The 25,357-nt window shown below is 38.6% G+C and overlaps 1 protein-coding gene across 1 annotated transcript in view; it reads left to right on the top strand.

Moving 5' to 3' along the window:
• CHKA (choline kinase alpha) overlaps positions 1-24,609 on the top strand; it is a 34,610-nt gene extending 10,001 nt beyond the window's left edge. Inside the window, exons 3-12 of the mRNA XM_024209519.3 lie at positions 8,105-8,158; positions 17,001-17,114; positions 17,728-17,861; positions 18,196-18,300; positions 18,833-18,891; positions 19,267-19,354; positions 20,936-21,044; positions 21,636-21,742; positions 22,294-22,375; positions 23,241-24,609. Of these exons, the coding sequence (XP_024065287.1) occupies positions 8,105-8,158; positions 17,001-17,114; positions 17,728-17,861; positions 18,196-18,300; positions 18,833-18,891; positions 19,267-19,354; positions 20,936-21,044; positions 21,636-21,742; positions 22,294-22,375; positions 23,241-23,300 (912 nt within the window). The 3' untranslated portion in view covers positions 23,301-24,609. The remainder of the gene's footprint in view (positions 1-8,104; positions 8,159-17,000; positions 17,115-17,727; positions 17,862-18,195; positions 18,301-18,832; positions 18,892-19,266; positions 19,355-20,935; positions 21,045-21,635; positions 21,743-22,293; positions 22,376-23,240) is intronic.
• The last annotated feature ends 748 nt before the right edge of the window (positions 24,610-25,357 follow it).

Genomic DNA, 25,357 nt, shown 5'->3' with positions numbered 1-25,357 from the left:
ATAGAACGTTTTGGGAGTGGGAGGGTTTCTATAGTTTAGATCTGGAGAATTAGTTTAAGTCTCTTGAAATATCAGTGTCACAAGGCAAGTGTGTTCTACTCTTACTGTTGGGGAATGTTTTTTGGTGGTGGTGGGAATAGATCTCTAGTTTGTCAGTTTCTGTTATTATTGGTCATTGCCTAGAACTTGTACTCCTTTCTATACAGAAATCCTGGCTCACGTGTATCAGCTGAAGGCTCATTTGCTGTTGGTTTGGTCCATAATGTTTATTTCTGGTATTAAGAGTTTGGAGTGTGATATTCCAAAACAAGGTATAAAATCTGCTGCTGTGTAATCTATAGAAATTTCTTTGGTATCATTAATAAGATTTCAAAGGACTAAACAATTGGTAAATCCTTTAAATCTTAGCCTCACTTTCATAAACCCTTCTGAGGTTTAAGTTGAAGCTTTGTCAAACTTACTCTGAATAGTCTTTGAGCATTTTGTAGAGACCTATGGTGAGTAGATGTCTATTATGGTTACTGTAAAACCTATTGATGTACAGTATTTAATAGCATTAAACCTTTGGACCCAAACATCCAGTACCCTGCAGCTGTCTCATTCCAAAACCTGTATTTCAGAATGTATGCTAGGTTTTACAACTGCCATAGCAGCTTACTAACATGGAGCTCTTTATCAGACGTTCTTTCAATATTGCTCTCACTGCCAATTGGTCAGTACCAAGATTAAAACCCCTTTGTAAATATTGCCATGTAATTGTCAATCTCTAAAAGAGAATTAACAGGTGAACTTCCAAATGGCGTATACAAAACACTTTGTAAAGGTGACCTATTATAAAATTCTTAACAGCTAAAACTGTGCATAACTATGGAACAAATTTTAATCTTATCTACCTTTCTTGACACTTCACACAATGTTCAGTTTTCCCCATGTGATTGAAATTTGTCTTTTGCTGACCATTAGTTGGTGGCTATTTCCTTCGATTCCCAGTCATTTCCTTGGAATAATCTTCTGAAGGTATTACATCAGTTAATTATTATTGAAAATGTAATCCATGCTTCCTCCTGCTGTGACTTGACCAGAAAGTGATAATAGCATTAAATTAAACCTGAAGGTGGCACTTAACTAATCACAAAATGCATCTTATTTATATACACATAACATAAAAATGAGATTCAGGTCCTGACTTTGATTGCTGAAAGCCTGGACCATCATTCATTTTAAAGGGTTTATTCTTTGCATGGCCCACTGTAGCCAAGTATTGCGGCAACAGCCATAGATTATCCACTGGTCTGAGACCACCCAGGCACAGCTGGACCTAAATTAAGAATTCAATCTGTATTTGATAAATACATAGTATTCAGTTAAGTCAAGCTTTAATAACTTTCTTGTTTTAGTTTAAACCTTCTGAAAGATTATTTTAAAAATAAAAAGTTAACTTAATCCATAGTCCATTTACAAAATAGGTTATAGAGATTGATATTAGTATAATTCAGTAAATGATTTTCACAGTAGAATAACTTAATTTTATAGCTTTAATTTTAGTCTATCTTAAAATGTCAGTAGTTTTGAGTAGGAAAATGGACTGCAAAACTTCTGTATTTGAGTAATGGAAGGGCAGAACTTCTATCTTTTTTTAGTAACAAGAGGCTTCGAATGTAATTGTGTATTGAAAAAGTTTTTGGAAAAACAAACTACAAATACTAGAGCTTAGTCACCTGCCTCTTTCCCTCGGGGTTTTTTCTTGACTTACCTCTTTCTGCCCTGTTCATAAAGGAATCAAAACAAGATTTTGGGCTTTAAAATCTAAGGACTAATTTGTCTAAATTGGTTAAATCATTTGAAACTGTACATTCAGAACTTTTCTAACCTTTTTCGTCTTGGTGTTGAAGGATCTTTTGAGATGTCTAACTTCCTTTATTTCCGTAGTGGCAGTGAAATGACTGCTCTTGTTGGTGCAGTTCACTAAGGGTTAAGTAAGCAGAGAAAGTCCCAAGGTAAAACTTTCAGATTGCATTGAGGTTCACAATTTCTGTCGACAAACATTTGTCTCTTCCAGCACCTACATCTTAAACTCAAATTAAAACAAGCAAACTGCATTATTATTATTTTTTTTTTAATTGGGGTATTTTAAAAGCCTCACTTAGGATTGTAGTGAATTTCTGGTGGCATAAACTAAAATGTTTAAGCATGGTTATAAAGAACGCGTGAACAAAATTCTTCCCTTTTTAGTGATGATTAAAAAGTAGCACTTGCTCAATTTAAAAAAATATATCTCTCTATCTAGAAATAGGGACATTAGTTGAGAAGTTTGTCAGTTTTGGGGCCTAACCCTAAAATTATTTCTTAAGACCCAGTGATAGTTTCAGAAAAATAAGTCACCACTTGTAAGTTTTAACTTGTTTTGCCGCCTTTGCTGTAGCGGTTTTGAACACTTGTTAGTTCCAATTTCTGTTGAAATTGGTGCACAAAGCAAGCTATGCTAGGTCCCCTCATTCAGTGAAGACTGTATTCATAATAAATAATAACAAAGGAGTGAAACAGAGAAAAGTAGGTGACACTGACTTTTTAAATGAAGGATACTGGCACCACTACTTCCAATACGAGCCACCTTTGGGAGAACCATTTATTACTAATAAAAAATGATCCCAGTTTGCTATTATGAATTTTGGAAGACACAAATGTCAGTACATATAACTCATCAAATATAAACCATGCCAGTTGGTTAAAGCTGCCACACAAGGATAGCTTTGTCCTTCCTCTGTCATAATAGTTTATATGTTTAAGAAATTTTCTGTGTGCATGAATGTGGGGTGGAGGGTGGAGCTGAACTGGCTTGGCCATTATGAATGGTCTCACTGGCATGGATGTTTATACACATCAAGGACTTCTCTTGAGTATATCCTTGAGCAGATCTTTTTTTTTTTTTTTTTTTTAAAGAGGACAAGTATTTGTGCTTGTGAAAGGTAAAAATACTAACCACGTTAAAATTGAAGTGTTTGAGGCACAATGCAGATATGTCACATACATTCAAAGTAAACTAATGTCTTTTGCTGCTTTTTTTCTCATTCCTGCCCACAGAGATAAATTGTTATGGGAGCATTTAACTTTAAAACTTCTCAATGCAACCAAGTGACTATTGAATTGTTGTCTATCTTGGTGTATAAACTACTGAACTGAAATTTGCCAAAGTGTACTTAACGTTTTGGACTTTGAGACTAGATTTTATATGCAGAACATTCTAATATTGTGTGCTGTTTTCCTATTTAAATTCAGAATTAAATCTCCCTCATAAAAGCTCCCACCTTACTACAACAGTTGGTACTATAACTTCAACTTAATTTTTTTATTTATGTAAGTTCACCTACCAAAAGATGACTTGGGGATTATGATTCACATTCCCATTTTTCTGTCAAAAGAAGCATGAACTCAGCATTACTGGGGCTTTGTTTTTTAACAGCCAAAACAAATTCCTACATATAAATGAAGAAAAGTAAGACCTGGGAACTCTAATGTTCTATCTGGTCTCTAACCTTTCATGCAAGCAAACAACTGAACAAGTTGAAATGGTTGCCACATTTCTGTCAAGAATTGTTCCATACCTGCCTTGCTGCCTTTTATTTTTTGTAACTAAATAAAATGCAGACTGCTGTGTAACTGTAATTATCAATGTTTTCTGTGATTGTTGCTGTTTTTAATGTCTGTTTGTAGCATGGAATAACTACAAATCCCTGGCACTGGCAGATAGCTTGAATGAAGCCAAGCACCTCTTACAGGGGATATATTTGTGTTGGGTGGAGTTAAGGGTGTTCTGAGGGTAATGTACCACTTTAGTTGTATATGCATGTGTTCTCTGCTGCAGGCTTGCCCATGCGATCGTGCCTAGAGCACTCTGGTTTCCAGGTGACAGACACGATTCACGGTATAGTATGAGATCTCTGAAGTTGGAGCATTCTCTACAGCTTTCATTTTTTTTTAGTTACAGGTTTTGATATGTTTAGAAAATAGTAAAACTTAAGTAGTACAGCTGCTATTTATGCTGTCTAAATATGTAAAGAGTAACTACAAATACCAAAATATTGCACAAAATAGTCCCCATTCCTTTCCTCTGCTCCCTCATTAGAGAATGGTAACTTTGTCTGAAGTCAAGAGGATTAGAGATGTCTTGATATAAGGCAGAGTTCCTACTGGAGGTCCTAAAAAACAAAAACAACCCACCAATTCCCAGTTGCTAAGATTTAGATGAAGTTACTCTGGTCTCATTTCATTCAGATTTGCCTAGGTACAAGGACAACACAACACAAGCTATAATTCTTTTCAGGTGGAACTCAATGTCTGAATCAATATATTTATTCCATTCTGCTTAATAGAGAACTCTGGGCATCCCTCTTATCAGGTAGCTTGCATACCAATTTTTCACCATCAGACTTTAGAGTCCAAGGAGGACTTCAGGTTTCTGCTGGTACTATACACAATATGTTTCTTGGTCATGAGTTGTACTGACCAGATTTCAGGGTTTGAAAATGTTTCCATTCTGTGACTCAGTATGCATTTAACCCTTTTGGCCACTTGAAACCAAGAGTCACCAGCAAGGGAGTAAATCTACAAAGTTGCATGTTCCAGTGCTAGAAATGAGCTTGCAAACAAGGAGCTGGGGACTGTTGCTAAAGCATAACAAGTTTCACCACCCTTAGGCTTGTGCTGACAATAGGCTGACCAGACAGCAAGTGTGAAAAATCTGGACAGGGTGGGGGTTAATGGAGCCTATATTTTAAAAAAAGCCCCAAATATCAGGACTGTCCCTATTAAAATAGGACATTTGGTCACCCTAGCTGACAAACTCACTTCCTCCAAAGACTCAGGGTTGTGTTAGTTCATCTTACAATAGAAGCCAGCTTGTCCAGTAAATCCTGGGATATCAGGATGAAAATGCAGAACTTAAATTCTGCTTGTCAAACTGGCATATGTGATCAGTATAGATATAAATCAGTCATGTTCTTAACACTTAAATGTAGACAGTGAAACAATCTTTGCCATCTAACAGAAACCTTCAACACGGGTTAATAGATTCTGTATAGGGTTGGAGTGGGAAAAATTTAAAGATTAGTTACTCAAGATCAAGGGTCTGTTTTTGTTGGGGGGGGGCAGCGGAGGGGAGAAATCACCTTTGGCTACTAGCTCTAAAGACTTGGAGCAACTTTTCTACCTCCCCTCCCCCCTGCATCTTAGTATTAAATAGTTGTCCTCACTGGCACCTAGTAACCTTGAATTTATTAGGTTTACTTTTAATCTGCTTTATAAGCAAACTCCTTTCTGCAAGAACACTACTATATAGTCCTACTTTAAGGAATGGCCCACGACCACCTTATACATGTTCTGAAATCCATTTTGTGTGTTTTACAGTTAACAAAATATTTCCCTACAGAAATCTTGGGAGCCAATCCTGGTTCTCTACTTCAAATAGTTCATCACTTCTAAAAATCTCTTCATTGCTCTTAAAGCAAACATAAGATCAATAGCATTGGCTCTTCTAAAAACTAGAGTTGAGCTTCTGATAGCTTGTGAAGTGAGCTCTGTTGTGGGAAAACTGCGTTCTTGATGGCTGTTTGATCAAGAGTAGGAGAATTACATGCACTGTCTGTTCTCTGACTGGTGGTGCAAGAAAATAACTGTGTGCCTCAAACATTCTTACAGGTGACTTCCTGATTATCTCAACTAAAATGAGATTTTTTTCCTTAACCTCTAATATCTAAGCCTTAAAGAAGCTTCTCACAAAAAGCTCAGTCCAAAAGTATTCACTAGTTAAAGATCCTCCTTGACAGACTATAACAGGAGCTTTATCTAATTTGCACCATGACTAGATGGATAGCCATCTGTGTACTACTCAACTCTAACCCTCTTTTCATAATTGCAAACCATTAATTTCATAACTTTTCCACATTCCATCTTCTGCCTTGCTTGGACACTTCTAACATTCTGGTGCTGAGGTAACCAAAAAGAAGGAATGCTGCAGAAGTCTCATTTTCTGATGAATCTGCAGTACACAGCCATCATTACTTTCTCCTAAAGATCTAGTACAGTAGATGCCATTAAGATTCTCAGGCACCAATCTGAAGAATACTCATACAAGAGTACTGACCAGTCTCTTGATACTGGTATGAACCAAATAAATTGAAAGTGATACCTATTCAGGTCTTGGAAAAAGCCATCTAATCCACTTAACTTCTGATAAACTGAACCATTCTAGGAGCATCATGAAGCAGGAAAGACTCCTGGATGGTGAGTAACCCTTTGGCTGTTCCAAGAATATTCAGTAAGATGCCATAGTGGTATTGACATAGGACACACTTTTCAGAGGAGTCCTCTTGTACAAGGCCTAACATTATTGCTTAATTACACATTAGGCTCAGTGGGTGTTTAAGACTAATTAATTTCATTGGAAGGAATATATACTAATTTAGTAGCCTTCATATTGTTGTCTGCTAGGAGCTTAGTATCTTAGTGGAATAGGAAGTACTTTCTGACAGATTCTTGATTATATCAACTACATCCTTGCTGTAACTTTTTAAATAAATACTGTAGCTGTATAGTTTGTGTAAATCATTAGTTTGCTGTGTGGTACTTAAGACAGATGGTGATGCTTAACTTGTATTTTGTTCAGTCCACACTTCCACCCTTGGTACGGCTATGTTGTTAGAGCTTTGAAACAGAACGGTATACTCATGGTTCCATGAATCAAATGTTTCTATTCCGATCATGAGATGGAGGCTTCCTTTATGGGCCTTCACACTTAGTGTGGTTTAAATACCCAAACAGCAATGTTGCAGCAGAATTGCAACATCAATAGCAGCCACACACAAAATGCTGAATAGAACTAAGCAAATATTTGCTTACTTGTTGCCTTGCCTTCAAACCCTTAAGAGACTACGGTTTTTATTCCTATTTGCATTTTAAAGGTGCAAATTTATTAAAAGCATGTGCCACTGAGGGTTCAGCTGCTGAGGGCATGACTTGTTAAGGTTTTGAAATTGCTTTATGATGGCTATTAACAAACATAGCACAATGCATTACGCATGGAACTGGTTAATTGTTTGCTTGTATTCAGTTTCATCAAGGCATCTTATTTTTGAACAAATTTTGTGCATATATGTGGAGGACATCCTCCACATATATGCACACAATTTGTTGGAAAATTTAAGTCCTAGATTTACAAGAACCTACAGTACGTGTAACAAATAGCGTACACATATAGTAGAGCTTAGTGATTAAACTTTATCAAGTTTAGTATTCCTGAAAGCTAAAAGGTGATCTGGTTATCTAGATATAGCAAAACAGGTACTCTGCAAGCTTTCTATTGTCACTCTGCCAGTACTTCTCTCTTCAGACTTGTATTTAATCTGGCTATGATGTATCTAAGGGTAGGACTATATTTTAAAGGCTGCAGCAGTACAACTATACCTGTGCCGCTGTATCGTTCTAGTGAAGATGCTACTATGCTGACAGGAGAGCTTTTTCTTACAGTTAATCCAGCTCTGCAAGAGGCAGTAGTTATGTTGATGTGAGAGGCACTCCCGTTGACATAGCACTGTCTATAGTAGGGGTTAGGTGAGTATAACTGCGTCACTCGGGTGTGGATTTTTCAAAGCTCTGAGCGATGTAGTTATACCAGTGTAAGTTTGTATTGTAGGTCTGGCCTAAATGTCTTCACTGTTAACTTTACTTACAGGAGGGATGTTTTCCAAAGTAAAATGAACATTTCAATAAGAACTTAACATTTTTAACATTTAAAAAGATTCTTCTAAACTTTCAGTAACAAATCAAAATTCTGTCTGAAATTTTGGAAAATACTTGGCTTCCAGTATATTATGGGGGTGGCTTGATCTCAATGGCACATCCTTTTGAAAGCTTTGGCGTGAACTACTGTATGCAGTGAGATAAGAGCGGTGTGGTCAGATGTTGGAGACTAGTGTTGTAGATATTACTGATTAAGTCAGTGGAGAGTTAAATAGTTAACTGTAGCTGGTTTTATTTACTCCCTCTATTCTGGTGGTTGCTAATTATGTTGGCTTTCATCTTCTCACTATTTAATTTTTCTCATTCATAGAGGTCCTGTAATAAAGGAGGATCAGGACAGGCTCAGAAGGAAAATGACTTGCAGGTAAGTAATACCTCTGGTTAGTTTTGCATTCCATAGAGGTGAAAATAGGAGCACATTTCTGTCTCCTGTGTGCTCATCATTCCAGACAGTCTAATAGCCTGTCTCAACATGGGTATGTGTGGCCACTGTTGCTCTTGGAATGGTCTCCCTTTCTCTGAGCCACTGATCTACAAAAATGGAGGTAGTTCAGCTATTTGCTGCCTTTCCCAATCTTTTCCTTCATCCTTTCAGTGCGTTTGGTTAAAATCCAGAACTTGGACTCAATTTTCTGTCTGCATGCCAAGGAGATTTGTGTCTGGAATAACACTTAAGTCCTACACATTGTTTTGGAGTTGTCAAAATATTTCTTGCATATAAGCTAATCCTCTATAATGTTTAAAATGGAATTTACTCTTTTATATAAAAGATACCATTTGTGCAGGATTCTCATTCCTAGTTCTTAACTCCTTGGTACCAGACTGATAGAACTCCCCAGGCAGTCCTTTGTCCTGAGTAAAGAGCAATAGAACATGCACAGTGGCCTGCAGAGCACCTGGTTCAATACCCTTCTGCTACCCTCAGTCACTTTCTTCTTGACCGTGGTTGGAGAGGAAAGGAAACTCGTAAACTCTGCTCTAATGCAAAAATACCAACACCTTTTTTCATACCCCCTTGCCTTCTAATCATTCCATTTGAAACTTCTAAATTCTTAAGTATTTTGCCTCCAGCACTTGGCATGTCTTCTGGTGGTTGGTTATCTTTTTGCATTTAGGCACCTGCTTTGGTGGCTCCACATAAAAGGCCAAGGCAGAAGATAAGTGTCAACAGCTCTCTGATGCAATCCATGCAGCACTGTATAGAGGACTCCAGAATTTCTACCCTCTGCATTTGTGTGCTTGGAAAAATGTCTATTCTGGGTATTTGATATGATTGTGGATTTAGTCTTCTGCCATAAAGGCCACAGAATTGGCTTCAGGACATTCCTCTTGCGTCTTGGGGCCTGGCACTGGCCACTGTCGGAAGACAGGATACTGGGCTAGATGGACCTTTGGCCTGACCCAGTAGGGCCATTTTCATGTCTGCAGGCTAAAAATTAACAGGTCATTTTATACTCCCTAAAATACAATACAGAATCCTTTTTTTTTTTTCAAAGGCATTTGGGTAAATCATTAACCTAGTAATATGGCAGTTTCTAAAGGGCCACTTAATCAGATTTGAGATAAGCTTGCCTCTAGGTTTAAACTGCAACATTAGACCTGGAAAAAATTCAGTATAGATAAATAGTAAGGCTTTGTAAATATCAATCTGTATGGTAATGTGACCAGATTTTCAAGTGTGCCTTTTATTCACTAATTCTGAACAATACAAGTGGATTAAGTGTATGAAAGGTAGAGAAGCAGGAAAGGTTCATCAGCCACCTTGTTTTTGAAGGTCCATAGAAGAACCACACTGACCTAGCTTAACAGTTATCCTATCTCTAATGCAGTCTTCCAGAACTTGTCCTAGAATTTGTTCTAAAGCAGGCTAGTCCCTGTTCTTAATGTAATTTTTAGTCCAGCAATAAAACCATGTGCATATTGTGATGTAACACATGCGGTTTTCACTAATGGTCAGATTTATTTTGCTTACATTCAAATCCATGTGAATGCTTTGGATTAGAGTCTTGGGGCTTTTTAGATTCTTGTCACACCTTTGGTCTTACAATGCACTTTTTAGTAAAGGGGGAAGATATCTTCCGTAGGAATACATAAGTGGTTCCTAGTTTTCTTTCTAGTACTATTAGAACAATTTAGTAAATTTGATAAGTATGTAGTTGTGGACAACCTTATTTCTGTCTTCCACAATTTGGCTGCTGTTGCAGCTTAATGCTGGTATGGGCAAATGGGGAAGCCATCACTTAAGAGTGCTTTGTAGAGTACATGAAATTCCATCCCCTCATGACTGACTTGCTCGTTCCAAGTTACCAAGAAAGCTTGGGACTTTTGATGCATGAGAAGCAAGTGTTCTATGCAAAAGCATGATCCATTGTGCTGCCCCACCAGCAAAGCATGACTCCATCACCCTTTATAGTCTCCAAGTATAGCCATTCAGTTTGTGGTATCTTCAGAAAAGGTATAACTAATTCTACTTTTCTGAATTGATTCCCACATTTCCCTCCCAGCTTTCCTTAGGATGAAACAGTCAAAATATTATCTAATGCCCAAGGAATATTTGACAGAGCTAAGTCCAAGGGGAGAGGGTGGATTAGTAGAAATCCAGTCAAATATCTTCAGAGATGTAGAATTAGATGAGCAGTCTCTTCAGCTTTGTCTAAGCAAATATGCCTTTAACCAATTGCGTACTTGTCTGGCCATATCACCATATTATCCAAGTACCTTCAGAGGAGTGTGCTGCTTCACCACCTAGAAATATGAAAGTGTGACTATCCAGATGTCATTCATTTTGGATCTACAGCATCAGTTTACTTGAAGCTTTAAAACTTAGATGCCCCAGGGTGCATAGTCATAAATAGGCTATTTGTTAAAATCTGGTGCCTCTGCTAAACTTACCTTGTTGAATGTCTATTCTAACTTGAATTTTGGTGCTTGGCAAAGCCTCAGCAAGGGCATGTGAAACTATGGAGAGTGTGTGTTTGTTAAATGCATTAATTCTGCCTCAGGAAACTATGATGGAGAAGCACTGCATGAAAGAAAGGGGCACAACCATTATGTGCTGCACATGTCCTACTCATCAGCTTTGCCATTGGAAGTACTTTGAAATCTTTAGGCTTTCCTTGTATTTTTAACTCAATATGCTAAATATTTGTGGATATACCTGTTTCTATCCTTCCTATCTTGCACTGTAGAATATTAGAGATTTGCAAGAAGGCTTTCACCAGAACACCTTAAAACTAGTACAAAAACTTCCCTGACAAGAATACCTTCCTTCTAAAGGTTACTCACTGTGGTATCTGATTGCCATGTACATACATTTCAAAGTAAGAGTCCCTCAAAAGACCTCCCAAACCTAGATTTAAGTTGCATACTAAGGAATCCAGTGTTGATGGTATATTTCTGAGGGCACGTTGATGGGGCCATTCTAACATTCAGGTTAGGAGTAATTTTGCAGAGGAAGATCGGTCAGTTCCCACTGTTTCTGCAAACATTTGATATGTTGGGGAAGGGTCTTTGAGAGCAAAGGATTTGGCAGCAGGAGAAATCAGGGGAGCATCTCCTTTGGACCTCCTGAAGGCTGCAGGAGGGGAAGAGAACCTTAAGAGATTTAAGATGCCCATACACCGCCTACAAGCCTTAGACATATTGGAGGTTATCCTGACCCCTAGATGTTTGACTGTCAGTGTAGTTGGGCAGACACCAGTGTATCCCTACTTGGTTCATGTGCTCATGGATTTTCTTTCAGCTGTGAGGGCTAGAGACTGAGTCAATATGGCTGTAGCACAAATGACTGTACAAATAGTGAGGCCAGGGAAAGCATTGTGAAGTCAAAGCTCTGAGAAACTAAAGAACTATGGAGAAGACATGAGCCAGGAGCCCAACAAAGCCAAAAGAGAGCTGCTGGAGGCAGGAGCAAGGGAAGAGGCAGACTCCAGAGTGTATTTGCCCCTGTTAAAACACTTGCAAGGAAAAGGCATTCTGCCCGCCACTCTCTGAAACCACTTTTTTCAATAACTTGTCTAATGCCAAAAGTTATGAAGAGCACAGTATGAAAATTTGTCCTCATTCCCTATGTTGTGTAAGCTCTTCTGAGCAGAGGCTGTCTTCCTATGTTTGTACAACTTCTTCAGTATCCTGATCAGCCCTTTGGGATTTACTGTAGTACAAATAACTGCCATAACAGGCAGATCCAAAGTGGTCTCTTCTACTTTTATGGTTTGTACATCTTTATAGAGCTAATCTTGCACATGGTGGCAGCTCAACTTCTGTGATGTTGACCTTGAGTGTTGAGTAATGTACAAAAAGATCTAGACAGATCATGGCTGATTTCTAATTCCCTTCCATCCATATAAAAAATACTGGAGTTGACTGTGTTCATGTCATGCTGCTGCTGGGATGTTTCCAAGGAGAGGTGGCTTTTGTAGAAGTTTTTAATGTTTTTCAAATGTAGTACTTGCATATCTAATCTAAAGATTTGATAGTTTTGGTTTATTGTATCCTAGAGATGGAGCCAGAGTCTTAATATAAATCTATTTGCATTAGGGTTTTATAAGACATTGCTGATTTTTTTCCCTCCCACCTTTGTTTTGCAAAGGGTTTTTATTACCTTATTCCTAAAAATAACTAGGTCTGTTGCTGATAAAGAATGACCAAATAAATTTGCAAAGGTGCAGGGCGTCTGAAGTGTGCCAATTAAGGATACACTGAGTATTCCACTTTGGGTCACTAAATTTAGTTTCTCAAAGTAAAATTTTCACCTTTGTCTATGGCTGTTTGGACTAGTGCACTTCTATTTTAAATGCTGAGCCCTGTAGTTAAGTGTAGATAGTATTATGACTTTGTATTGCATGAGATTGATTTAGAGTGTTAGGATACCTTAATGCTGATATTCACTAGTATTTATAGCACCAGTTCAATTTACCATCTTCCTGTTCATACATGGTCTGCAATGTTGTCACAAGTAGAATAATTGTAGATGGAGGTGTTGGAAAATCAAAATTGATTGGATTTAATGTACATCAGTTTTGTGTAACCTAGCCTTGGCAATGACTTGCTTACCATAAATACTTGATGGTTCTCAGGGTATCCAGGAATGTGAGTGACCTTGTTATCCCTATCTACGGTTAAAGGGAGTCTTACCTGTGGTAGGCTGGTGTGGTTTGGGACCTAACAACTAGCTATCAGCCACTCAAGCATTCTCCTCCAGGCTATGCCAACCCTATCTTTGCCTTGAAGGTTAACAAGAGGTACACCCAGTCCCCGAGTACCCTTCAAGCATTCCCTTGTGATATCCAACCCCTGGTGCTGGCTACTCACAAAAATCCCAGATCTGTTCCCAAAGGAAAAGCATACCCCAGTTTGCTAGTTATCTTATATCATAGCTTCCTGTATGATGTACAGCACTTGTGAGCACTTAAAATAAAACAAAAGGTTTATTTAAGAAGAGATGGAGATTTCCCTAAAAACAATAGAGTATGATGGAAACAAGTCATTACAATACAAAACAAAATGCAAACTAGGTCCTTAGTTACCTTTCCTATCTGATAAAGAAGGTTTTCTCCTAAAAGTTTAGACTGTTGCAGAGCTAGACTTCACAGGAACCAGGATCCATTCTTTAATGAAACACCCATGCTCAGCAAGATGGCTCTACAGTGAATGGGTACAGGACACCTTTCCTTACACTGTTCTAGTGAAAACTTTCTTCATAGCCAGGGGGATCTGCTGCCTGCTATAAACGTTTCTTTTCACCTCAAGTGGTCTCAGTGGTTTGCAGTTGTCTTTGATTTTTCCATTGGCTGTACGGGGATGAGACAAGGATAAACAATGGAACTTTGCATTATGTTATTGACTAACCAGGGAAGAGGACATCTCCTCCCTCTCACTTGAATGGGGATCTCAGATCTGATTCTTTGTTGACTGAGTTTGCCTTATGGTCTTGTAGGAATAGTCCTTCAAGTGGTTGCAGACATGTATACAAGACAGATCTGTGCATGCCCAGCACACCAAAGCCAGAGAACTTTGCCTAGCAGTAGCTATAACAGTGATGCTCATGTCCTTTCCTCATAGCCTCTACCGTGGCTATATAAAGATGGTGCTGCTCCAATCCTCCTCTGTTCCTTCTCATTACCCATGGCCAGAGTTGGAGTGTTCAATGTGGCATTTTCTTGATGTTGGTTTTATTTGTCTTCTGAGGCTTTCTTGTAAATAGTTTATAAGCTTGAGCATAGTGATTGTATCCTGGTTAATTAGCGGTGTTACTAGTGGAATGCCTTCACCAGGATTCAAACTGTCCATCATGTGGGGTGGTTATTCTTAACACTGATCCACGCGCAGGTTGTTCACTGTGCTTGAGAGTGGCACATTAAAGAAAGGTGCTCCATCTTCAAATCTTTCAAAAAGAGAAGGCAGGTTGCAAGGGACTTGAGACTTAAGCAGCATCTGATGGTGCTGGCTATGTAAGGCCTGTCAGCACTGGGAACCTCCATCGTACCAGCTCCTTAGACAATGTTAGAGCTTGAGAGAGCAGATTGTTCTTTGGCTGTCCCTTTTCAGGAACCTCTCTCATGAATCACTGCTGCTACAGCAGGTCCATCCCTGTCTGCTTTGGGGGCTATAGAGGAGATTCCTCATTTGGAAAAGGATTTTATTCCTGGTACTTCTTGATCTCCACCCTTAGACTTGAGGAGAGGAGGGAATGGCACATCCTCAATCTCCAGAGTCTCTGCTTCCAGACTTGCTGTCTGAACTTCACGGCCAAGTTGTTCATCTGGTATTGGACTGTCTGCATCTGACACTGGGTGCTGCATGGCTAGATGAGCAGAGACTGCTCGCAAGGGGTTGGCTTTCTACTACTAAGCAGAATTTCCCTACATGGAAAGTTTTCTATTTGGGCAGTGTCAAGACAAATTCAGCCCATGTCAGCTCAGATTCAAGACTTTTTGGACTATTTGCTGTACAGTAACTCCTCACTTTAAGTTGTCCCGTTTAACATTGTTTCATTGGTACGTTGCTGATCAATTGGGGAACATGCTCCTTTAAAATTGTGCAATGCTCCACTCTTGCGTTGTTTGGCTGCCTGCTTTCTCCACAGCTGGCAGCCTCCCTACACCCCCCCCCCACACACACACACAGCACCGCCCGCCAGCAGACCCCGCAGATCAGCACCTTCCCCCTCCTTGCAGCTGGCTTGCAGCGCTTCGGGGCGGGGGGGGGGAGAGCGAGGACTCAGCATGTAGGCTCCCCCTCCCTCTCCTGCCAGCGGCAATCAGCTGGCTTGCGGCATTTAGAAGGGAGGGAGGAGGAGCAAGGACGCAGCGTGGCAAATAAAGGGGGGGAGAGAAGAGGCAGGTCAAGGATGAGGGCTTGGGGGAAGACAGGGAGTGGGCAGGCTGAGGGTTGAGCCCCCCCACCCCTGGTGCTTGCAGAGTAGGGGAAGCTGCCGCTGCTGCGCAATGTGCTTCTCCTAGCCTACAGCACCTTCAGCCTCCTTGCCTGCCTCATCTCCAGTGCCAGTGGGCTGTGCCTGTGTAGGGTAAGGCAGGGGCACTTCCCAACTATAGTAATGTACTGTGTGTTTACAAACACACAGCACGTGCACACTACTCCCCCCCCCCCCCCCGGCGTAGTATTAAATTGCTTGTTTAAAATGTATATAATGCCTTTTGTCTGGCAAAAAAAATTTCCCTGGAACCTAACACCTCCCCCCCCACCGCCCATTTACGTTAATTCTTATGGGGAAATTGGATTCGCTTAGTATCATTTCACTTAAAGTTGCATTTTTCAGGAACATAACTACAATGTTAGGTGAGGAGTTACTGTATTTGAAATCTTTAGGCCTATCTCTTGGCTCCCTGAAGGTTCGCTTAGCTGTGATCTTAGCTTTCCATTCTCCCATCCAAGGAAAGTTGATATTCTTAAGCCCTATAATAGTGAGGTTTCTGAAGGGTATTGTCCACCTTTTTCCACCAATGAAAGAAATGGTGCTGTTGTGGGACCTTAATACGGTGCTGGCAGCACTGAGCCTGCCATTCGAGCAGATAGCAACACAATCATAGGCTCTTCTCTCCCAGAAGATTGCCTTCCTGGTAGCTATAACATCTGCAAGAATTGCTAGTCTTGATGGCAGATCCTCCATGTGATCAGTTCAAGGACATGGTGGCTTTAGGGCCACACCCTAAGTTCTCCCCTTCTCTTCTCCCCCCCCCCCCACCCCCCCGTGACGTTTCACCTCAAGTTTACTTAATTTACAATTTACTTAACCAAACCACATTCAAGGACAGAGGAGAAAAGTCTCCATACCTTAGATGGGAGGTGGTGCTTACCATTCTATTGAGAGGACTAAATTTTGTTCATCACCTTGGCTCTTCATATCACTTGGAGACTGGTCAGCCTTTCTTCTGTTCAGTAGTCAGTTTCCAAGTAGATAACTGCTTGTTACCACAGGCTATGGAGTGGCTCATATGACACTCCCACAGTCATTGTGGGCTCATTGGATGTTGCTTGAGCGCTCATCCATTGCGTTTTTTTAGCAGTGTCTCTACAGTGAAAATTTGCAGGACTACAACATGGTCTTCCATGCATACCTTTGTTAGACATTATGCTATCACCACGGCATTAAGGCCTGATGCAAACTTTGGGAAGGCAGTTTTGCAGTCTCTATTTAAATAAATTCCAAGCCCCACCTCCTATGAGTACTGCATGTGAGTCACCTGAGTGGAATACACATCTGCACCCACATCTCGAAGAAACATAATACACATGAGTGAGTCTTTTTCTCAATATAATTACATTGTTCCTTAAATATTAACCATGTACACATCATGCAATGATTGATCGTTGATAAGTCATAAGCTTTCAGTAGAGACCTCATGCTAGCCTTAATGGATAAATACCCATGAAAGTGGTATTCAGGGTGTGGTGAGTTCAAGTTTGACAGGAGTTGCTTGTAAAGAACAGTGAACGCTTTGCCAATAGGCACCAATGGGCCTCTCATAATTTCACTCACTAAAGTTTCCTCCTGAACTTTCATATTAAAACTTCTTGTATTGAGCAACCTTTTTTCTTTAGTCATTTTAAAAAAAACCTATATCAGCTAGTCTCAGAATTTATTTTAAAACTAATCCTAAACAAACTTTCACTTTGGGAGCTTTGCTCTTAAACATAATAAACTTAACTCTTGTGTAAACTTCTGTTACCTTAATTTTCTGCAGGGTGCAGAAGCCATGGTACTGGAGAGTGTTATGTTTGCCATTCTTGCAGAGAGAAATCTTGGCCCGAAGCTGTATGGAATCTTTCCACAAGGCCGATTAGAGGAATTCATTCCAGTGAGTCACAATCATGATTAGTCAACAGGCTAGTAGCTGTAAGATGTTGTAATTGAACATGACCAGTGTGTCTTTGGACTGTATACAAAAGCAGAGACGTGGGAATGAAATATTTGGTACTTGTAATTGTTAGCCTTAATTTGTTGCTATAACTAGACTTCCTGACTCTAATTATAATCTCTCTGGGGGGAGGGAAGATGTCTCTCTCTAAAAATTTCTTTTCCAGCTGTAGTTTTATGTTGGGCCATAATAAATATGGAGTGAAACAAGCTTGAGAGCAGCCATTCTGTTAAGAACCAAAAGAATGGCACACAAAGATTTGTTTTTGTTCTTTTCAATGACACCCTTAATGTATCCCCTGGACTCTTGTCCAAGGTTATAAGACTTCGGGTGGGACTTGACCCATTGACCTTATAGGACAGAAGATCAGAGGCTACCAAATGAATACTTAATAGATAATCCAGCTAATTTAAACTTCTTCCCAAACATAATTGTGCTGAACCTTCATGAAACAATTTAAACTTTGATTCTGTTACTTCAAAGCTATTGAGTGATGATATTCTTGTTTCTCTGTCCTTATCAGCTCTTTCAAGTGTGCTTTATTTTGTTACAGAGCAGAAAGTTAGACACTGAAGAACTAGGCTTACCTGATATATCTGCAGAAATAGCTGAGAAAATGGCCAGGTTTCATGGTATGAAAATGCCATTTAATAAAGAACCTAAATGGCTTTTTGGGACAATGGAAAAGTAAGTCTTCTCACTTTTATTGTAAATTTTATAAAACGGGGGGGAGACAGCAGCCAATGACAATCTTAATGGGTAGAAGTCTTGCTGTTCTAGAGGGTCTCTTCTGTAAACTGGCAGGTATTTTGTACCGGCGGGAGTCAAGAATATTTAACTTTTTTCCAGAAGTTTCAATTTGGTCCATCTTGATTTTGAAACCTTATATATTTTTTTTAAGATTAAACTAAAGGAAAAACTAAAGGTCTCAACTAAAGTAGAATTGGCATTCTAGCCTTGGAATATTAATTGTACTCAAACTTGGTACACTGTTTTACAATTAACTTTATTTTTTGGGTAGGTATCTAAACCAAGTATTGAGGATTAAATTTACCAGAGAATCCCGGATTAGAAAATTGAACAAAATCCTCAGTTACAATCTTCCCCAGGAAATGAAAAGCCTAAGGTAAGATTTTAGCTTCTTTGCCACTATTTTACATTAACTTATGAATTACCACTGACACTAGAGGAGTATTTGTATATGTAACAATGTATTAATATAGTTCTCTGAATTCAATAAACTTGCATTTACAGGTCAAACTGATATGGTTCCCACAGCCTCCACAACTGACCCTTGTTTTGTAATGCTTACATTACATTGTTCCTTAAATATTAACCATGTACACATCATGCAATGATTGATCGTTGATAAGTCATAAGCTTTCAGTAGAGACCTCATGCTACCCTTAATGGATAAATACCCATGCATCCAGTAATAGTGTGCTGAATTGGTTGTAGTAGAGCCCTACCTCTGAGTATCCTGATTTCTGTGCACTTAAATTCTCAGCCTACACACAGCATTAAAATGTAGTTTTTTGTCAGGAATACTATGAAACCTGGAGTTCATGCAACAAAAAACAAGTTTTACATTTAGCTGGGTCTAGAAACTTTTTTGTCATAATTAGCTCTTTATTGGCCCTTTGCTCTTGGTTTTTCAGATCTATGCTTGAAGCTACTTCATCACCAGTTGTCTTTTGCCACAATGACTGCCAAGAAGGTAGGATGGCGCTACTTTGGCAACTAGGTTAATACTGCAGTGCTAAGAGCAGCCTTTGATTATTTCTTGCTTGATTTCTACTAATGCTGTTTTGGGCTATATATCTACTCAATCCTGTGAACTCTGACACCTTGGATTATGATGATGGGTTGAGTTGGTGGAAGGGTAGGGGTTTGACAAGCTTGTTACAAATTAAATATAGGTATCCCAATGCCTTTACATGTTGCTTTCCTGCTTTGTCAAAAGGAACACCAGGATCCTTGAGCAAAGCTTTTTGAAAACTTTTTTTATAATAGAAGTATTGTTTGAATTTTTATCAAAACAAATCCAGTGATTCTGCTCACTACATCTTTGTGTTTTCTCAAAACTCTTCAGGTAACGTCTTGCTATTGGAAGGCAGAGAGGATTCTGAAAAACAAAAGCTAATGCTTATTGACTTTGAATACAGCAGCTATAATTACAGGTAAATTGTTCCAAACATAGCAAGATTTTCCTGTGTGGCATGGTTGGCACGTCTTTAAATAAACTACAGTAAAAGGAAATGCTAATAAGACTTTTCTAAATCTAATCTCTTCCAATGAGTTGTATTTCTCTGCATTACATTCTGTGGCCTGCCTTTGATTCACCAAAACTGCAAGTGCCAAAAGCTCTGAGCACAGGCCAAATTGGCAGGCTCGCAGGTGCCTAAATCAGTGTATCTGAAATCAAATTCATCTGCAGAAGTCTGAAAAGCCAGACTGCTGCAGTTCAGTTCACATAATATTTGGCTTGTGATAGCTTGCCTCCTAGACATGACTGGGTGTTTTTTTCCATAAATGGAGCAGAAAAGTGAATAAAATCTCTTTAGAAAATGCAAGAGATCTCTCTATTAATCAGAAAGATGTGATCATTAGTCTAACATCTAAGTAATGTGTCTGAAATCTTTACTGCATACCTTTAAAAATTCTGCTAAAGAGATGGCTTGTGAACACAAGCCATCTTTTATCTTAATTATTACTTCCACTGTCCTGGCTATTTTTACCAAAACCTTTTCCTAGCACTGTAGTTTGCTGCTTTCTTCTGAAATCAGTTCTTGCAGCAACCTTGTTCTAGCATAGGAAGATGAACCATTTTGTTACTCTGTTCTGAGGCAACTTCAAAGAACTTTCTCACCTACAACCACCTACTGTATTTAAGAAAAATGGTTGAGTTACTGGTGTTCTGAATGTATCCAAGTGCAGCACAAGCTTCCACTTCCTGTACATAATTCCACAGATTTTCAACTAATTTAGCAATTTCTGTAAACATAAGGGCTCTTGCTACTTGATGCAACTGTAACTCCCCACATTGCTTTCCTTTCTCTCAATCCTTTTGTCTAACTCCTTTCCTCCTGACATATGTGCAAGGATTATTTATCGGGATGTTACAGGACTACTCAAAAATGCCCTCTTCATTCAGCAACTTTCTGATTTAGTCTTAGTAATACCATAGAGCATACTTTTCAACTTGGCAAAAACTGATATAAGTGTACTACTCCATTAAACCTTATCACAACAAACTTAATTGAACTCAAAATGCCAGTGGAGTATTAGCCAGTTATATAGAAGTGGGTTTTTACAGTATTAATAAATGACTTGTGATCTAAATTACCTCCTGCATTCCATAAAAAATGTTGGCAAATAGTTGTCAATTCTTCACTCTATTGGACCCTTGGTTTTTGAGTTAAGGTCACAGATTCTAGTATTGCTAATTTACTCCACACAAACAGCAGTAGCAAGTTCTCCTGCATGGACAATAAGGACATTGTCTTAAAGCTAGCAGTAAAACCAAAAGGCTAGTTGATGCATATTGTGCTATTTGTTTTTTGTGTTTTCATCAATAAACTTGTTTTTACTGACAATTCTGATCTCTTATTTGTAGAACTTAAAGTACTTCATGCCAATGTTCTCATCATGCTTTATAAGAAGATTAAAATTTCAGGACTGTATTGATTTAAACAAGAGCAAATATGTAAATATTCTGGAAACTTGAAATCTGCCCTAACTATTGAACTGTTAATTTTCAGAGGATTTGACATTGCAAATCACTTCTGTGAATGGATGTATGACTACACTTATGAAAAATACCCATTCTTTAAAGCCAGTTTTTTGAAGTATCCCACAAGGATGCAACAGGTAGGTACATGAAAGTAGAGTTACACTCAAATGTCAGTGTCCGCAAGCTTCAAATCTGATCTGTCCTTCCTAATTACCAGTTTGATTGTTACTATACATCCTGTCCACCAAAATTCCTCACTGTGTCACTGGATGTAGTAGTCATTCTTTCATAAACTTAGTGTGATGTTAGTGTACAATGCTTTAAAAAATAAAAAGCCCTGATAAACTTCCATTGCTGCCAATAGCTTTTCAGCTTTTCAGAACACTTACTATGGTCCCGCATGTACATACAAAGGTTGTCCTGATGTTCCACTGGTTTCAATAACTGGGGGTTAAGATCAGAAGCAAAAGGGTTAGATAAAATATCAAAATGGTATCTGTAAAACTAATGGGATACGGTCTTTATATACTGAATTTCTAATCTGTTACTCAGTGGCATTCTTTTGGTGCTCAGGTTTTGAAATGAACCAGAATGGTCAGTACTCAAATTTTCAATCTTGGAAAAAGCTAAACTTCTTAGGGTCTTTATAAAGATTTAGCATGCTGATATTAACCATTCTTGAGTCTAAGACTTGTCTGATGTGTTCTCATGATCACTATTGTCTTTAGCTTCATTTTATCTCCAGTTACCTGACTGCATTCCAAAATGGATTTGAAAATCTAAGTAATGAAGACAAGTCCAAAACAGAAGAAGATATGTTGATGGAAGTCAATAGGTAACTATTTATATTTACTGTAGTGATAGGGCAGTGTTGGCATTCTGCATACAGTCCACCTGCTTAACACTTGCATTTTGATGTCTTTATAGGATTCACATTCTTTCATCACTGAGAAATTTCTAGTTACGATTTGCCTTAAATAGCTTTTCTAGGGTAAATGAGAACAAACCCCCTAATGGTTGTAAATGAGTCCTTGTTTCATGTCAAAACTGTTATGGCTCAATGCAAATAGTAGGCTGTAGAAGTTACTAATGGCATTGTACAAATAACTAACCTGTGCTATGAAAAACTACCTTAAGATAAAGGTACATTTTCCAAGCTTCTTGGGGGGTTAGTGAGTGGGATACTGATGTCATATCTTGACTGCTTGGAGCAAGAAGGAACTCTGTTCTGGGATGCTCAGATATAATATATATGAGCTCCTCTAAAAGATAGCAAGTTATAATAAAATTGGCACTGTTGATTTTGACTCTAGGTGGGCTAGATAATGCAGTTAATGTGGGACACTAGAAGAGTCTTTAGCAAGCATTTTGTTTTGTAATTTGCAGGTTTGCCCTGGCATCACACTTCTTCTGGGGCCTGTGGTCCATTATACAAGCAAAGATTTCATCCATAGAGTTTGGATACATGGTATGTTTTTTTGAAAGAGTAAAATCTTAACCTTTCATTTAATTTAAAAGTAAACCTTAATGCACGTTAAGAGTAATTTAGTAATCTTAGTCAGTGTTGCTTTCTTAAAAGAAATTTACCTGCCTCCCCCACACACACACTTAGTTTTCTTCTGAGTATAATTGTCCATCCTCCTGTACAGTTACCATGCCTAAGTCAAATGATACTACAGGTGGTAATATAAATAACTTCTGCTAATACTCTGTCCAGGAGTGAACAGAAGTGGAATTATTTTTCGCCTCCCAGTGAGCGGATTCTTTCACACTCCCAGACGTATTCTCCTGTAGTTGAAAGGGTTGCAGTACCTGACTAACACATGAACAGTGGATTTTAGTGTTAATACTAGTTTTGTTTTGGAGGAAAAACAAATCTTTCCATAGCTTTCTTCTCAAACTTCTCTAGTAAGGCTTCCTCTCTGGGACTAAGAATGGTAAAGATATTACTGTTTAGTTACTTTACAGAGAGAAACTGCTGATAAAGGTTTAGTACACTTGAATAGTGCTATAGCGTTGGCTATAAGCCCTGCTTTGTTGCTAGACAAACTTAACTGACATGAAACTAATAGCCAAGGGTTAGATAAGATGCAGAAATGCTACTAAACCTGAAATTAGACTTTAACACGACACTTTAACTTGTTTAAAAGGTCTCTTCCTTTGTCCCCCAAATACTCTTGGAAGGTGAAGCCAGGAGGATAATATTGAAATATTTCTATCTATATTCATATTATATAGTCTCCCAAACTGCAGACAAGAATGCATGTACATCATGGCAGCACACAACTGACACTGTTTCTCAGGAAATTGATTATTTACCTCATTTTATTTAGGACTATGCGCTGTCAAGATTTGATGCATACTTTGACCAGAAGAGGAAACTTAAAGTGTGAATGTTGGAAGAATGGACAATCTCTTACTGTACAAAGAAAGCAGCTGGACAGAACTTCCACTGTGCTTAGGCTACTGTATCTGTAATGAAGGTTTCAGTGGATTCCAGGTTTTTTGGAATGCAGATATACAATTTGTGAAGACTGTACAAAAATCACTTGGTTTATTTGTTTACAGTTTCATAAGAAATCTTTGGAATGAGATTGGGAGGCAAAAGTATAATACAGCAGTGCAATATCTTGAAATCCTTTTAATCTAAAGGGTATTTTATATTATGGGGAAGCTTACAGTTAAGTGTGGAATACCACATGCATCCAGAGCAAACAGTGTTACTGTTGGTACTTAATTTTTTGGTTTTAGGGGTTTTATTGACATACTGGTGAACGTTGTGATGAGAACACTTGTAGTTGATAATACATTGTAGACACTACTGGTCAATGGGAAGATCAATTGTCTGAGGACAACTGTTATACTGTGAAGCTGGCTGAAAGGCCTTACTGTGAGTTAATTGTATTAGCCTCATTGTGTCCCCTGAACATTGTCTCAAGAAAGCTGCTGCTATATACAGCAAAATGGTTAAAGGACACATTAAAGCAATTTGCTGTCAAGTGTTATCTAAATTATAGATGAATGTAGTTGTCGTCATGTACATGTCTTTGTAGAATGAAATACAGATGAAATCTTAAACTGGAAATTATGAAGAGATTTGGGATGACTAATCTATTCATTTCACATCTTTCACCAAAAACATGCTTTATTGGTCAGCCTGGCTATCTAGCAGTATGGCAATGTGCTGTATAAAACTCTGGCAGCACTGGAATGAGTGCCTTGAATTACTCTAGCAACCCCGATGACTGGATTGGCATTAACAATACCCCCCGCTGAAGCCAGCCCTTCTCCTTGAACTGAGGGGTGTTACCACATTACAGGTCTGTAAGGAAGGTGTGTTGGGAATGAGGGAAATCAGAAGATAATCCCCTTTCCCTCAGAGCGTGATGGGAGGGAGACACATTTTTGACCAACTGAGGCATATTGTTGGCTTCTAAGTCGCTTTTTTTACTTGTTAAACCTCTGACTTCAATCTTGTTCCAGCAATCCAGTAAAGTTGAGTGTTGTGGGAAACAGTAACATGATGTTGAAACATGTGTATATATCTGTGAAATCTACAGCATATGTGTAAATGTTCTCTGGAGAAATCTTTAGATTTTTGGGAACTTGTTTTACTTTGGCCATTGTTTTATTTGTTTTTGTGCTTTCTGCTAAGACATACTGTATTATATTAAAATAAAAAAAATTTTAAGTATTCCCTTATAGGCTTGTGTGGAAGATAGTGTATAAAACATTTGAGGGAGTGTGCAGTGTTTGCTATATAGCATGACTTGTTCAAATTGCCGTTTCTGATTCTTTAGAGGGTCAGTTTGCAAATATTTTGAATGTATAACACCTTTAATCCAGTGGTTGTGGTTTTTGCAGCTGACATTACTCCTTAGAAATCATATTCATATCTTAGCAATGAAGAATGAGTGCTGATAGCCGGTCCCAGATCATCTAAGATCACATTTCACCTTGAAGGCCTTACCTTGATACCAGCCTGCCCGTGAAGGCAGACTGGCTTAAATTGTCTAGTGAATCAGTCCATTCTGTGGCATCCCTTCTATATACAAGCTGAACATGATGCTCCCAAACTTAATATAATGTGTATCTGCAAACCTCAGTATAAAATAGGTACCACTCAAGTTAGCTAGCTTAACTTTTTAACTAGTCACAAAAGTTAATCATAAAGGCAGCTAAAAAGCAAGGAATGAGGGGGGGAGATGTTACACAGTGGGGAAACAACTAACATTTCTGCAGAAACGTTAGGTGAAACAAATTGAGGCATAAGCATTAAATTCTAAATGTAGGAGAATGATCAAGTAGTAACAAATCTAGGAACTTTGCTGAAGGGAAAAGCAAAGGTCCTTTTGGGAGAATGCAATTGTAATTTTTAACTTCAGATACTTACAGTACATGGTCCAAAGAATCAAACTCCTTAAGAAATAGATTAAGGGCTCACTTTGAC

The sequence above is a fragment of the Terrapene carolina genome, unplaced genomic scaffold, assembly GCF_002925995.2.
Source record: "Terrapene carolina triunguis isolate 2854851 unplaced genomic scaffold, T_m_triunguis-2.0 Scaffold250, whole genome shotgun sequence".
Lineage (NCBI taxonomy): Eukaryota > Metazoa > Chordata > Testudines > Emydidae > Terrapene > Terrapene triunguis.
The sequence above is the reverse complement of the archived record's forward strand: the minus strand, read 5'-3'. Positions and strand labels throughout refer to the sequence as shown.